Source organism: Petaurus breviceps, unplaced genomic scaffold (genome assembly GCF_028583685.1).
Source record: "Petaurus breviceps papuanus isolate PSGF00001 unplaced genomic scaffold, PetGlider_PUasm1.0 179, whole genome shotgun sequence".
Classification (NCBI taxonomy): domain Eukaryota; kingdom Metazoa; phylum Chordata; class Mammalia; order Diprotodontia; family Petauridae; genus Petaurus; species Petaurus breviceps.
In genome coordinates, this window is record NW_027185779.1 from 8870465 (window position 1) to 8886970 (window position 16506).

General features: G+C 35.2%; 1 protein-coding gene across 1 annotated transcript in view; it reads right to left on the bottom strand.

Annotated features, from left to right (window-relative positions):
• LRRC69 (leucine rich repeat containing 69) overlaps positions 1 to 16506 on the bottom strand; it is a 140071-nt gene that overhangs the window by 93407 nt on the left and 30158 nt on the right. The window contains exons 6-7 of the mRNA XM_069086579.1: positions 9932 to 10004; positions 7492 to 7687 (exon numbers count right to left, since the gene is read on the bottom strand). Of these exons, the coding sequence (XP_068942680.1) occupies positions 7492 to 7687; positions 9932 to 10004 (269 nt within the window). The remainder of the gene's footprint in view (positions 1 to 7491; positions 7688 to 9931; positions 10005 to 16506) is intronic.

The following is a 16506-nucleotide window of genomic DNA, read 5'->3' on the forward strand; positions in this document are numbered from 1 at the left end:
AAAAAAAAAGGAATTGGAAGTTGAGAGTATGCCCATCAGTTGAGGAATGGCTGAACAAGTTGTAGTATATGAATATAATTAATGGAATACTATTGTGCTATAAGAAATGATGAGCAGGTGGACTTCAGAAAAGCTTAGAAAGACCTGAATGAATTGATGCTGAGTGCAGTGAGCAGAACCAGGAGAACATTGTACACAATAAGAGCCACAATGTGTGATGACTAACCTTGATAGACTTATCTCTTCTTAGCAATGCAAGAGTCCAAGACAAGTCCAAAGGACTCATGATGGAAAATGCTGCCCACATCCAGAAAAAAAACTGTGGAGTCTAAATGCAGATTGAAGCATATTATTTGCTCTTTCTTTTTTTGTTTGTTTCTTCTTTCTCATTGTTTCTAATTTTTCAACATGACTAATGTGAAAATAAGTTCAATATGAATGTATATGTAGAGCCTATATCATATTACATGCTGCCTTGGGGTGAGGGGAGAGGGGACAGATAGGGAGAAAATTTGAAACTCAATCTTATGGAAGTGAATGTTAAAAACTAAAAATAAATAAATAATTTTTAGAAATAAACCACAGTTTGTCTTTAATGTTTGATACTTGACTCAGCTCTGGGCTATAGTGGTTCTGACCTTTTTCAGGTCAGATCATACAAATGGGAAAAGGAACCACATTTAAAAAAATACTTATAAGGGGCGGCTAGGTGGCGCAGTGAGTAAAAGCACCGGCCCTGGAGTTGTTTGAAGCAAGAGTTACAGAACTTTGTCTTCTTTTTGATAACTATCTTAATTATGGATCTAACTGCTATACCAAACTGCCTATTTGCCCCTCTTTTTCACTGCTCTGAGGACTCCCTTAGTGGAGATTCCTCAGAAATACTTAATTTATTTAAGGTGGGCTTCTCATCTTTCCTGGGAAAAGGATGGTGTAATTTACGTAGCTATTTTTAATAGGTAATTAGTGCAATCCTCCTTTGCCCCGATGCCAACAAAAGTAAACAGAGGCTAATCCACAGATACCTAATGATCTAATTAAACCCAGCCAGCTTGTTTCTCTGTGCCTCTAATTTTCAAATATCTTCTGTAATTCATTGGTCACTAAGCTCAATGTCACCACTGGGAAAATGAGGGGAAAGAAAAGAAAAAGATAAAAGTATTTGACACGCAGTAAACACAAGACACAAAAATATACAAGGATATAAAAGCAAAGGAAATCTAATCAAAAACTAAAATTGCAAGTATCCATTCAAAGCTTGTTTTTCCTTGTCATTGGTCTCTAGATATATTCCTGTACTTCCCTGGAATCTAGGTTCTCTGTCCTCACTAGGAGGAAGGTAGAGAAGGCCTAGATTGTTCTCACAACCTCATTCTTGGATTATTCACCTCTCAAAAAATTACCACTGGCATCAGATGGTGGTAAAGAGCTATAACCTCGTATTTAGAGAGGCAGATGCTTTGCCTGAAATTCAGGATAACATCATATTTTCCAAATTCCCACAGATATATAACCATAAATTTTCTATATATTTTTACATAAAATGAATCTGTAAATCCTTCTTTATGTATGTCCCTTTTCCTTAACTATAAGATAGAAGTTAAATAATCCAGATTTCAATATACCAATGCTTGTCCATTCTGTGCAGCTTTGTCCATGTCCTCCCACAAAATTTATCCCTAGGGAAAACCAGCAGTGAGAGGGAAGGGAAGGAATGAGGTTCAACCTCTGGTCATCCTGGTGACATTTCTTATTTTCTCAAACAAGCCCAAGTGCTGCCCACTGGTTATCTCTCACCCTTTCCACATAATCAACCTCTATTTTTCAATCTCTGATGACACTGTTTACAATGGTTCATCTTCTTAGATCCTCATTTTTTATACAAATATATGAAGAAATATGTTTCTTAAAATGTCAGCACTTGGGCAAGCATTATATAAGCATCAAGTCAGATGCTTTCAGAACAAATATTTAAAGTGAATCAACTCTAAGCTCTCATTTCCTACAGGCCTAGTGCAGGCCCTCATCATCTCACACCTGCACGCTAACCCACTGGTTGTTCTCCCAGCCTCAAATCCCTTCCCACAACAATCCACCTTCCACTCAGAAGACAAAGTGATTTTTCTAAAGTTTAGGTCTGACCATGTCACTCCCCTACTCAATAAATTCCAGTAGCTCCCCATCAACTCCAAGATCAAACAGAATCCTCTGTCAGCACTAATTTACATGACTCCTTTATATCTTTCTGATTTTATTGAACTTTACTCCTCTCTATGTATTCCATGACTCAGGGACATTGGACTTCTTGTTCTTCATACCTCATGTCAATCTATCTCCCGACTGGATGTCCCCCATACCTGTAATGTTCTTGCCCCTTGAGTCTTCCCTCTGGTTTCCCAGGCTTTCCTCAAGATAGCTCAAATCCCACCTTCTACAGGTGGCCTTTCCTGATTTCCCTTCCCTCACTGCTAGTGCTTTTCCTATGAAATTATTTACCTGTTGTGTATGTAAAAATATATGTCTAAATATCTACATATATGTGAGTGCCTATAGATATAGATACATAGATCTCTATATAGATATAGAGAGATAAAGAGGTAGATAATAGATGATATGTAAATAGGTATTTCTTTGTTCTCTCTTCCATTAGAATGTGAGCTTTTTAAGGGCAAAGACCATGTTTTTGCCTTTCTTTGTATCACCAGTACTTAGCATAATACCTGACATGTAGTAAGCACTTAATTAATTCTTATTAAATGACTAACAAATTCAGTGCTTTAAAATTTACAAAGTACCTTTCTCGCAAGGCTGTGAGTTGAATAGTACAAGTACTAATGTCATTCTATTACAATTTAAGAACATTAGAAAGGTTGTGAAATAATCACAATTGAACCTTTGTATAATTCTTGAAGAAATCATCAACTTGATGAATAAAAAAACCTTACCTTTGTGTAAGATTTTTGAATCCCTTGGCTGTCATCTTAGTTCCTCAACACTAGCATTGCAATGGAGATATGCTGTCATTTGAATATCTTTGTTATTCATGCATGACCTTTGGGATTTTTTAAGTGTCACATATGAAAATGATAAAAGTTGCCCTCTTTTAATGGGGCAACTAGGTGGCACAATGAATGGAGTGCTGAGCCTGGAATCAGGAAGACTTAAGTTCAAATTCAACTTTAGACATTTACTAGCTGTGTGAGTCATTTAACCTCTGACTCACTTCCCTCATCTGTAAAATGGGGATAATAATAGCACCCTATCTTTCAGGATTATTGTGAGGATTAAATGAGATAATTGTAAAGCAAATAGTAGTATATAAATGTTAGCTATTAATATTATATAGCCATGTACATACATATATGTGTACATTTATGTCTCCTGACAGGTATTGCTAAAAATAAAAGTAAATTACAATAATAAATTTTCTAAAGAGAAATGTATAAAAGGATAACTAGTAAATGTAAATTTAAATACCCACCAGGTACCAGGCATTAGAAACAGAAAAACAAAAATAAAAGTTCTTGTCCTCAAGGAGCTCATATTTTTTTTGCAAGGAGACAACATGCATATAAAGTACATATATAAACATATATGTATATATGCAAAATAGATACAAGGTGAATTTTTGTATGGGGATGTCACTAGCAGCTGGGGGAATCAGGAAAGGCTTCATGTAGAAAGTGTCACTTGACCAAAGCTCTGATGGTTCAGGTGAATCTAAAAGGCAGAGATGAGGAAGAAATTCATTCTGGGCATGAAGAGTGGGCAGTGCAAACATATAGAGAGGAGATGGGAGTGAGGAACAGCAAGGCAATCAATTTGGCTGGACCACAGAGTGCAGGAAGGGAAGCAATTCTTAATAAGCTTGGAAGGGTATGTGGGGCTCAGGTTGTGAAGAGCTGATGGAGAAGCAGAAGTATATAGTCCCAGCACTTTAGGAACATCACTTAACAGCTGTGGAGAGAAGAATTAAAGAAGAGGGAGATTTCAAATAGGAAGACCAGTTAAGAGGCTAACACAATAGATGACTAACTTTAATAGACTGGGCTCCTCTCATCAACGCAAGGTTGTAAAACAACTCCAAAAGCCTCATGATAGAAAGGGATATCCATAACCAGAGAAAGAACTGGAGTCTGAAGATAGATTGAAGCAAACTACTTGCTCTCTCTTTTGTGGTTTGGTTTTGTTTCGCTTCCTCATTGTTCACTCCATTGGTTATAATCCTTCTTTACAACTTGACTAATGTTTCATGTGAAGGTATCTGTAGATCCTATATTTGATTTCATGCTGCCATGGGTTTGAGGGGGAGGGATTAGAAAGAAGGGGAGAAAATTTGAAACTCAAGGGATTATGGAACTGAATGTTGGAAACTAAAAGTAAATAAATATTTTTTAAATAAAATACCAGATTTTAATTTTCCTGGATAAAAAAAGAGGCTAACACACTAGTATAAACAATAGGTGATGAGAGTCTATACTCTCCTCTCTTCTGAACTCTCATGGTGACAGTCTGTGAGAGGAAAGAAGGGCACGGATTTGAAAGAAATAGTACAGATCAGAACAGCAAGATTTAGAAATAGATTAGATATATGTGATGATGGAGAATGAGGTAAGAATACAACCACGTTTACAAAACTGGGTGACTGACTGGTAGGATTAGTGAAAAATGAAATAATAAAACAATTAAAAATCAAGCCATTTTAAAAATGGCCATTGTGTTTGTGGTCAGTCACTTGTCCAAATGCAATTTTTTTTCTCCTTTGCAGATTAGCTACCAAAATTTTTATACCTCGAGTTATTTTCCCCTGCTTGGAGCAGCACAGTGTAGTAGAGATGTCAAATTTGCACTTCAGAGAATCTCATTAAAATATTATCGGTAAATGTTTAGCAAAATATGTAAAAATACAATACAACATATATAATATTAATTTGTGGGTTCCTAAATCAAGAAGACAGCTAGGTGGCTCAGAATAGAGTACTGGTGCATCCCTCAGACACTTACCAGCCATGTGACTCTGGGTAAGTCACTTAACCTCTGTTTGCCTTAATCTACTGGAGAAGGAAATGGCAAACAACTTCAGTATCTTTGCCAAGAAAATCCCATGGACAGTATTGGTGTGTGATATTCCAAGAGATCATTAAGAGTCAGATGTGACTGACCAACAAAAAGTCAATCTGGAAACTGAAGGCATCCATTTCTATTTGAGTTTGACACCACTGGTGTAGTGAATAGAGATTTGGGCTCAGAGCCAGGAAAACTTGGTTTTAAATTTCACCTCTGATACACACCAACTACATGACCACAGGGAAGACATTTCAACCCTCCGTGCTCAAGCCAGACCTGCACAACTTGTAAACTTCTCCAGGTGCAAACAGGGTAACTAGAGACAGACTGAAGATGATTGGTGACTAAGGGTCACATGACAGGTTAGATTAGAGACAGACTGAGGATGGTTGGTTGCCAGGGGTCACGTGACAACATAAAACTCTGGGCAGTATGGTAACCCTACATTTTTCACAGGCTACAGGAAATCCTTTGACAGACTGTGTAGACCTGCTTATAATCTTGAAGATTATAAATTGCAGAGAACATGCCAACTTGCATTGTTGAAGGAATTTCCTCACCTGGAAGTTCCCTACACCAGAGAAACCACACATCCACCCTCTATCCTTATGCTGAACTTCTTCTTGTTTGCTTCTTCCTATCACTAGTTGATGTTTGCTCAGGTATATTAGGCTAAACAATGTAATGAAGAATAAAGATAAGCCTAATACCTGTTGTACCCTTCATCCCACCAAATTCTAGAATGTACTCTAAAACAATATATACATGGTGCCCCCAAAAGTTTTAGTGCAGATTTTAGCTTTGATAACAGCAGAAAGTATCCATTCTACTAAATTATAAAAAATAACATTCAAAAGGTTATTTAAATCTTTGAAATATTGGTGTTTCTTATAACTAGCATCTTGTCCTATATCACTGTAGTCAATTTTAAAACTTTGGAAAAACTTTCACTAGCTGCTCCTCAGAGACTGAAAGAAAAATGGAAAAATTTATAATTCTAGCTTTTAATATCATCCAAAGAATGAGACTTTGATACATAGAAGATCCCACAATTAAAAAAATTTAATGGAGCTACATCAAGTGACCATGGTGGCCAAACTAGAACACCTCCCATACAGATCTACTGGTCTGAGAAAGTGTCATATAGAAACTGTCATACATGCAATGCATAATAACAGGGTGCCCCATCTTGGTAAAATTAAAATGTATAATTTAAGATTCACAAAACTAAATAAATGCAAAAGAAATTCAAATAAGCTTTCAAATCATATTTTTTGTAAGTGGCTAGCATTTATACATGCAAAATTATTAAAGCTTAAAATTATACAAATATTATTGGAGCACCATAAATATGTATGTATTATGTTAGTCACATGTATGTATATAATGTATAATATTATTGGGATATATAATATTATTGCAATATATTGAAATTGTCCTCAATATAAGTATCTGCCACTGATAGAGTTGGTTGAGAATTGATTATATACACTATAATAAGAAATTAATATGCCAAAAGGGATAAGATGACTTGCTTAGCATATACAAGTAAGTCATAGATAGAATTTAGTATGTGGTCTGTAGATCTAAAATAAATTCTGCTTATTAAAACTCATTTAAAACATCTAGGCAGTGAGGTGCTAAAGTTGTAACATGAAAATTTCTGGCTCAATTTTTCTGATAAGAGAAAGACTGTAACAAGAAAAAAAATGGCTCAGGCTTTTTGCTGCCACCATGTTAAGAGGCTGGCATTTCCTAAGGGTCTATTTTGAATTTCCAGACATTGTTTCTGGAAGTTCAAAGGTCCTAACATCTCAGGAATTAAGGCTGAGAAATAAGCCATAATTCTTACTCTGACCAGCTAGAAGGTGTTCTTATCTTCCCCCTTCTGTTACTTGTTTCAGACATATATTCCCTTATCATCCTCTCTTGCTTTCTATAAAATTCGATTTTTGTATGCTGTTTATGTATTCAGAGTCTGTGTATGGCTGCTAAAACTGATGCCCTGGGCTCTCTGACTTTGTGTTCTGAGTGTAATATAACATTTAAGATACAGTAATAATCTCTGCATCATTACTTCAGTGATTGGCCACAGTGCCTAGTCAGTGGAACCTTGGACAAATTTTTATCACTCACTGGACCTGGAGTCAGGAAAACCTAAGTTCATATCTAACATCAATCAGTTTCTACTTGTGTGATGCACTTAATTTCTCAGCCTCAGTTTCCTCATCTACAAAAAAGGGATAATAACATCTATCTCCTGGAGTAGTTATGAAGATAAAATGAGATAATATTTGTATAGTGCTTTGCAAACCCTAAAGGGCTACATAAATGCTATCTATTAACACTAAAGCAGGTTAGCAATAGTTTTATAAATTTCTACCTTACCAAAGGAGGAAAGATTGACTTTGATATTTTACTTACCATTGGGAATACAACCATGAGGTTTCTTGCCAAGGACAGCCTTCTGAGATTATTCAAAGTTATAAATTCTTCAGGGATGGAAACAAGTCGATTGTAGTTTAGTTGAATTTCAGAAAGATAAGCCAGGGAACAAAGTTCCTTAGGAATATCAGTTATCTCATTATTGTTCAAGCTCAAGCATTTAAGATTCTGTAATCTAAAAATTAAAGTACGTGAATGAAATTCTGCACTGAACTCTTTTCTACTAATATCTCTTATAGGAAGTCCCAGATAGGTTGGTTTGCTTAGCTTGTTTTTTTTTTTAATTAATCTTTTCCCATAATTAAACATTTTTTTCTCCCTCCCACCTTCCCCCACTGGGAAAAAAAAGAAAATCTAATTTACAAATATCTGTTTAGTTTCTGTTAGAAGGCAGTTGCTTCACACCTCTTTTGAATCTATTAAATCAAATTTTCATACCTACTAAATGTGCCTTGCTCAGTTTATAACAGGAGTTGTTTTTTTTTTTTTTTTTTAAGCAATCGGGGTTAAGTAACTTGCTCAAGGTTACACGGCCAGGTGTTGCTGGGTGGGGTGCTAAGTGTCTGAGCCCGGGATTCGATCTCCAGGTCTTCTCAACACTGGAGCCGGTGCTCTTACTCGCTGTGCTACCTGGCCGCCCCATAACAGGAGTTCTTAACCTGAGGTAAACTTGGGTGGGAAAAACTATACCTTTATTTCAGTATAACTAATTATCTTTGTAATCTTATTCATTTTATTTATTTAAAAACACAATATTCTAATGAGTTCATAGGCTTCACCAGACCACCAAAGTGATCCATAACACAAAAAGATTAAGAGTTTCTGGTTTATAAAATGAATAGTATTGCTTGAATGTAATGCTTTTATACCTTCAATAAGTGTGTCTCTTCTTGGTTCTGCTTCTGATTTGCCAGACTTAGTTGCCTTCTCATCCTGGAACACCCCCTTCACCCCTTTTGCCCTCTTCTCCCATTTGTGGTTTCCTCTCAGGGTTTTCTTTTGGGGAGAAGCCCAAGCCAGATTTCCTTCATTCTTCCCCTGAATTTGCTCCTGACTTTGCAGACATCACCACCATCTTTCCCCCTCCCTTACCAGGTACCTTCTTCCTCCCTCCTCCTACTTGTCAACTCCCTTATATAAATATGCTGCCTTCTCCCCATAGAGCACAAGCTTCTGGGGGTCAAGGACTTTCTTTTTGCTTGTCTTTGTATCTCCAGCCCTTAGCACAATGTCTGGCACACAGTAAGCACTTAATAAATGTTTGTTGACTAACTGTTAAAGATTAAAAACATAAAATTAGAAACCCAGGATTAATGCATAAATATGTTGATTAGCAAAAGTAGTAAAAAAAAAAAAGTATGTAAACTAACTGCAAACATTGTTATTAACATACTTTGTTTCTGCGTAGATGATGTCGATTTAAAGTGTATCCAAATTCTTATATGTAACATTTGACCGAAATGTGATTATTTTCCCCCTCCAGAAAAAAAAAAAAAAACATAGTTGGGAAAAACAAAATATATTGACAAGAGGTGTAAGCAAGCTATCTGAATGGATTAAGTGTACTGTAGAATGTCCTGTGCTATTTGGCTGTTCATATTTTCTTTTTCTTAAAAAAATCTTGTTGTTCTTACTCAGTAATACATCTGTTTCTGTTCAGAAGGCAATAAAAAGAATCTCCAAAGTAAACCCCAAACAAGGCTCTCTCTCCATCTGTCACTGAAAAAGTCCAAGAGAGAGCTTGGCCCTCAGAAGGAGGAATCTCTCAGCTGGTTTGGGGAAAGATGCTATAGTGGCAGCCTGATTTGTACACATGTACAATATAAGAGAAACAGTCTTTTTGGGGGGAGGAGAGATAATAAAATATGGGATAAAAAAATAATGCTCTGGTTCTTGAAACCTGTGTTTTAATATGTTACCTTTTCTAACAAACTCAATACTTTAAACTGCCAATTTTTATGTAAGAGAAGTGCTAACATCACTACTTTGTAGTAAATAAACATGAAACTACAGAGACTGAGCATGTGTCCATGGACTGGACACAAGCAGCAACAGAACTGGGAATTTTTTTTTTGCCTTTTGGAGGGCAATTGGGGTTAAGTAACTTGCCCAAGGTTACATGGCTAGTTTTTTGTGTGGGTGCTAAGTGTCTGAGGCCGGAACCAAATTCAGGTCCTCCTGACTCCAGGGCCAAGGCTTTACTTACTGCACAACCTAGCTGCACCAGAGCTGGGAATTTTAAAGGCCCAATTTTGTTGTTAGACCATGAAGCCATATTGTTTTTCATCCTTGTGATTAATGGTGTCTCACTTCTTCAGTTCTTTGTATGTCTATATTACCCACAAGTATTAGTTGCAACAGAAAATTGGAAGCAGGGAAGTGAGGAGGTACAGGGCAATTGTATTATAAATAAAATTACCTGTTTATTTCTGGAGGAATTGTTTTAAGTTTGTTGTGGTTCATATTCAAAATGTTCAAATTCTCTAAGCCATCTGTTGAAGAAAATGAATCTTTAGCAAATTAAGCAGACATACAATTTATACTTTCTGCAGGTTCAATGAAGTAACCATGTTCTTCTATTTTACTTTTTCCTTCTCTTCTACAGAGCAAATTGTAGTTAAATTCTTAAAGATAAGCCTCTCATTATCCCTTTTCTACCATCTTGGTTAACAAAAAAAAAAAAAACACAGTATATATTTGCTGTCCCATGAGCTATATAACTCTTCATAAGTGGGCTGTTGTTGTTCAATTGATTCAGTCATGTCTGACTCTTTATGACCCAATTTGGGGTTTTCTTGGCAAAGATACTGTAGTAGTGTGCTATTTCCTTCCCTGGCTCATTTTACAGATGAGGAAACTGAGGCAAACAAGGTTAAGTGACTTGTCCAAGATCACACAGCTAGTTACACAACTAGTAAGTTTCTGAGACTGCATTTGAACTCAGATCTTCCTGACTCCAGGCCCAGCACACTATTCACTGCACCATCTATGTGCCTGGTATTGTATAAAAATTATTATATAGCTATTTTAAAAGTATTAGAAGTATTCATTCAATAGACATATGTTTAACCAGAGTTTGACCATGTTAAGTACTATTTACACCGAGAGTACGTCAGAGCAGATGATACAAAATAATGAATAATGAAAAACAATTAACATTTGCTTTTGTTCTTTTGAACTTATACTTAAATAAGGGTATGCCTAATATAACAGAAATTAACTTGTAATAAAATAATGAAGTCCTACTATGAAAACCATCCTCATTGGTAGAATAGAAGATACCCATATTTGAAGTCACAAAACCTTCAGAGTTGAAATCTGGCTTTGCAACTTGACTTTCCCCAATAGATTGTAAGCTCCTTGAGGATAAAGATTCTATTTTGCTTTTTCATATTTCTATCCTTAACATTTAGCACAGTTCCTGGCACATAGTAAGTACATAACAAATATTTAATGACTGACTACTTGTGTGACTTGAGAAAAGTCTGTTTATAATTTTGAGTCTTCAGTTTTATTGTCTGTTAAATGAATGGACTGGACTAAATGACTTCTAAGTTCTTTTCCAGTTCTAAATCCTAATAACCAAGAAGATGCTATGAAGCCAAAGAGACAATGGCCTAGTAGATAGCCACTGGACCCAGTCAAGAAGACCAGCATCTGAGTCCTATGTCATCCACAAGCTATGTAACCTGGAGCTATTTAATCTCTGCTCATAAATTCCCTCACCTGCAAAATGGGAATAATAATAATAGAATCTATCTCACAGTAGAATTTGTGATTGTCAAGTGTGTTGATGAATGTTAAGTGCTTTATAAAACTGAGTTCATTTCCCTTCATTTTGCTTCTCTGACTCTTCCCAAAAAGTCACTCTATTGAGCAAGTAGACAGTTTGTTCCTTGCTCTTCAGACCTCATGAATAGGAAAGGTACTTAAGTATTTGAGTTTCAGATAGTTTTTCTGACCAGTCAGATAAACAAAAATTATTGGAGATGTCAATAAGTAAACACTTACATAGTTTGTGCTTAATAATAAACTTGAAAATCTGATTTGACCATGATATATTTAATTAGGAAGAGCCTGCCTTTGGATAACTAGGACTAAATAATTGGAACTTGGTTTACATACCATATTTAAAGCAATTCCCAAAGAACTTGAAAGATTTAATGGTTCTTTTTTGTCTTTTTTTTGGAGGGGGGAAGGCAGAGCAATTGGGTTTAAGTGACTTGCCCAAGGTCACACAGATAGTAAGTGTTAAATGTCTGAGGTCGGATTTGAACTCAGGTCCTCCTGACTCCAGGACCAGTGCTATATTCACTGTGCCACCTAGTTGCCCCAGATTTAATGGATCTTAATCCCTAAAACCAGAAAACATAGAAATTAAAGGTTCTAAATGCCTTTGAACAAAAAAAAAACTTCAAATTCTAACACTATCTAAAACATTAGATATTTTGCAGAATCCCACTAACAGGTGGATAAAATATAAGATTCCCCCATAATTGTTTATTGATGCAGGGCAGCTAGGTGGCATAATGGATAGAGAACTGGACCTGGTGTCAAGAATCCTCTCATCTTTCTGGGTTCAAATCCAGCATCATATATTTCCTAGCTTATTGACCTTGGGCAAGTCACTAAACATCTGTTTGCCTCAATTTCCCCATATGTAAAATAGGGAGAATATCGATCTTACTTCCCAGGGTTGTTGTGAGAATCAAATAAAATAGCATTTGAAAAGTGCTTAGCACAGTATCTGGCACATAGTAAACACTATATAAATGTTATATGTCATTATTATCATTGAAAAAGCATTTGACTCAGCTAAATAAAAGGATAATTCCCAGGTTCTCCTTGAAAATGGAATGGAAGAGGCAGCTAGGTGGTGCAGTGAGTAGAGCACTGGCCCTAGAGTCAGGAGGACCTGGGTTCAGATCCAGACTCAGACACTTCACACACACACACACACACACACACACACACACAAACTAGCCATGTGACCTTGGGCAAGTCACTTAATCCCATTTGCCCTACCCTGCCCCCTCCAAAAAAAGCAAAAAAAAAATGGAATGGAAGATAGTCAGTAATCATAACTGGAAAGAAAATTTACAGCAAGTTTCTCTGGTAAAGGCCTCATTTCTCAAATAAGCTATCTATAGTCATATGAAAAAATGCTCTAAATCACTATTGATTAGAGGAATGCAAATTAAAGCAACTCTTAGGTACCTCACTCCTGTCAGATTGGTTAGTATGACAGAAAGGGAAAATGATAAATGGGAAAACTGGAACACTAATGCATTGTTTGTTTTTTTAAGCAATTGGGGTTCAGTAACTTGCTCAAGGTTACACGGCCAGTTATTTCTGGGTGTGGTGCTAAGTATCTGAGCCCGAATTCAATCCCCAGGTCATCCCTACACTGGGGTCGGTGCTCTTACTTGCTGAGCCACCTGGCCACCCCAACACTAATGCATTGTTGATGGAGTTATAAACTGATTGAACCATTCTGGAGGGCAATTTGGATCTATGCCAAAATGGCTCTAAAACTCCCATATGCCTTAACTCAGTAATATCACTATTAGGTCTATATCCAAAAGAGGTAAAAAGCAAAAGGATCTTTATATACAGAAATATTTATAGCAGCTCTTTTGCAATGGCAAAGAATTGGACAATGAGGGAATACCTATGAATTGGGGAATGGCTGAACAAGTTGTGGTATATGATTGTAATGGAGTACTATTTTGCCATAAGAAATGATGAACAGCATGCTTTTAGAAAAACCTGGAAAGACTTACAGGAACTGATGAAGAATGAAGTAAGAAGAATCAGGAGAAGAGTGTACACAATAACAGCAATATTTTATGATGACCAGCTGTGAATGACTTAGTTATCCTCAGCAATACAATGATCCAAGACAATTCCAAAGGACTTATGATGAAAAACGCTATAACACTCTCCAGAAAGTACTAATGGCATCTGAATGCAGATCAAAGCAAATTTTTTAAAACTTTCTTTTTCTTAGGTGTTTTGGGTTTTGTTTGCTTTTAAACTGTGTTTTCTTTCACAACATGAATAATATGGAAATATGTTTAGCATGACTCCACATGTATAACGTATTTCAAATTTTCTTCTAAATGAAGGGGGAAAGAAAGGAGGGAGAAAATTTGGAACTCAATTTTTTTTAATGAATGTTAATAATAATAATAAATAATGTTCACATATAATTGGGAAAATTATATATTTTAAAATTAACAGAACACCAGAAGAATTAAAATGAAAAAAGACACAATGTGTAATTAAGACAATTCCAGTCTGTTGTATTTAAACACATTTTTGATGTCAAGAAATGAGAGATGGATGGAAGAAAGGGCACTGACACCAAATGCAATTACTTCATATGGAAATTTAATTAATGAAATCAGTTGCTATAAGTAAAGAAACCAAGAGTTAGATTGCTAAAAAAAAAACTCTTGTTTTGGCAAACACAACTTTACTTTTCAACTAGAGAGCTACGGCAATCAACGGCAACAATAGGTTATGATATAAATTTCTCTTTAAAATCTTATGGAGAAGGATAGTGGAAGATTATATGCAATATCATCACATAAAACAGAGAAGATGGAGTAAAATAATCAATTTTTTAAAAATATCCAATTAAGTATATTCATCCTTAATGATGAAATATGAATGAAAATGAAAGCAAATGAATAGAGAAATTTGAAAAGATCTATATGAACAGATGCAGAGTCAAGCAAGTAGAGTCAAGAAAACAATATGCACAATTATAACAATGAAAATGGAAAGAACAAAAAAAGCAAATGATACAAAATTACAATCAACAAACATGACTCAGAAGTAAGAGATATTAGAAGATACTTCACCCCTTTTGCAGAAATGGAAGATTCATTAGTGTTGTACTTATTTTAAACTTTTTCTATGTGTTGATTTGTTATGCTGATTTTTTCTTCTTTTTTATCTTTAAAAATATAATTTGTTATATGGGATGCTTTCTGGGAAGAAGAATACTGGAGGAAAGCACACTGATGTTACCAAAAAAAAAAATATAAGACATCAATAAAAACTTAAAAAAAAAAAAAAGAAAGAGCAATAAACATGAAAAAGATTGATGACTTCATAACAAATTCTTTTCACTCAAGAATAATCGAGTAACACACCTAAACTGTAACATCAGAGTCTGAAATGCACTTATAGAAAAAACTCTATAATAAAAAATAGAAAGAAATAGTTGAACTACACCATAATGCATTTAGAGAAGGTCCATGTTCAAGACAGCACAATTAAGAGAGTGTTTAAGGACCAGTTATCAAAATATCTGAAGAAGGGAAAGATACCAACCAGAGGCATGAAAAAAACTCAAATCTCATTGCTACAAAAATAAAAGGGACTGAGAAAATATTCCTACATGCTTGTTTTCTAAGTAAATCTAAATACAATGTTTTATGAAAATAAATAATACATACTCATATTGAGAATATCCTTGCCAAGATTATTCAGAAGGAACAGGCTATCTTTGGAAGGTAACAGTCTATATCTTTATGATCAATTGACTGAAACCTCCTATTATACTTATTATTTGTTAGTTAAAAATAAAATTTGATCAAACACCACCTTAAAGGGTTTCCTGAGACAAGGTTTTTCTCCCATCAACATATCAAAATTTTACAAGATTCTAGAAAATATATAATACTGATAACCTTGACTGATAACTCTCTAGTTATCAATATCAGAAAACATACAAAATGGGGAGATGTATCCTTGACAAATGTGTTCACCATTGTTATGGAGGAGATCTAGTATAGAACCCAAATAGAAGAAAATTTTCCTATAGTGAAGTCCTTGATGTGTTATTATTTGCTGATAACATTGTATAAGTTGATTGAGTCCCAAACACTGCAGAGCATTCATAATCATTTAAAAGAGTATGGTCTAACCATCTACATGGGGAAAAACAACTAAATGCTATCCAGACTATGATAAAAGCTATTTAGAATACTTACAAAGCTCATTAATCAATGTTGAAATAGATACACATAAACACACACACACACATATAGAGACGTATATGACAAATGGAATTAAGAGAGTGACAGTGGATTATTTGCAAAAGTTTTTGGAAAATTGCAAAGTTTTTAATGAAAAATTTCTCCCTAAAAAGACCCATTTTTTCATATTAATATTCTACCAGATTGTGTGACTTCAAGTCATGAAACATGACCCTTCCCAAAGACTTGAAAATGTGTATCACCTAAAGATCAATAGAGAGGTGCTTGGTTGATGTGATCAGGCTCAAACATTACAAATAAGTTATGAAGCAGAATCAATTAAAATGTGTCATTAAATATTTGAGCAAAAAAGATAAGAGATAGTGAGCAAGGGATAACTGGTGGATTTGTTCCAGTGGTATCATCACAATGTCAAAAGAAAAAGTCCTCAGCATATTACCTGGACCATCTCTCATGAACTTATAGGAGAATATGTATGAGACACACAGGATGATCAGGGATGGAAGGGATGTACAGGTTGCAATCTGCATTGTTGGAAGGAATGTTCACATTTATAAGACTACAGATCCACTTCAGTATTTAAGCTTGACTCAATAACACAAAATGCTATTTTAAAGGCACTACTTCAAAAAATTTGTCTTCACATATATGTTAAAACAGTACAAGTCTCTGTGATAAATAAAACTACAGAGATTATGTTATTCAATGTCCCATCGAATATGAACATCAAATGATTATGAATCTGAACAGGAAAACATACGTAAGATGTTTGCTGATGTTATAGAGAATTTTTTATAGTCCAAATGAAATAAAGATTCCCATGGATAGGTTTCTAAATATTCTTAATTGCATAAGACATCCTACGAAATTATATATCTAAATAACAAACCTACTAAGAATACTATTAAGACTTGAGAAACTTGGGGTGGTCAGGTGGTGCAGTGAGTAAGAGCACCAGCCCTGGCGTCAGGAGACCTGGGAT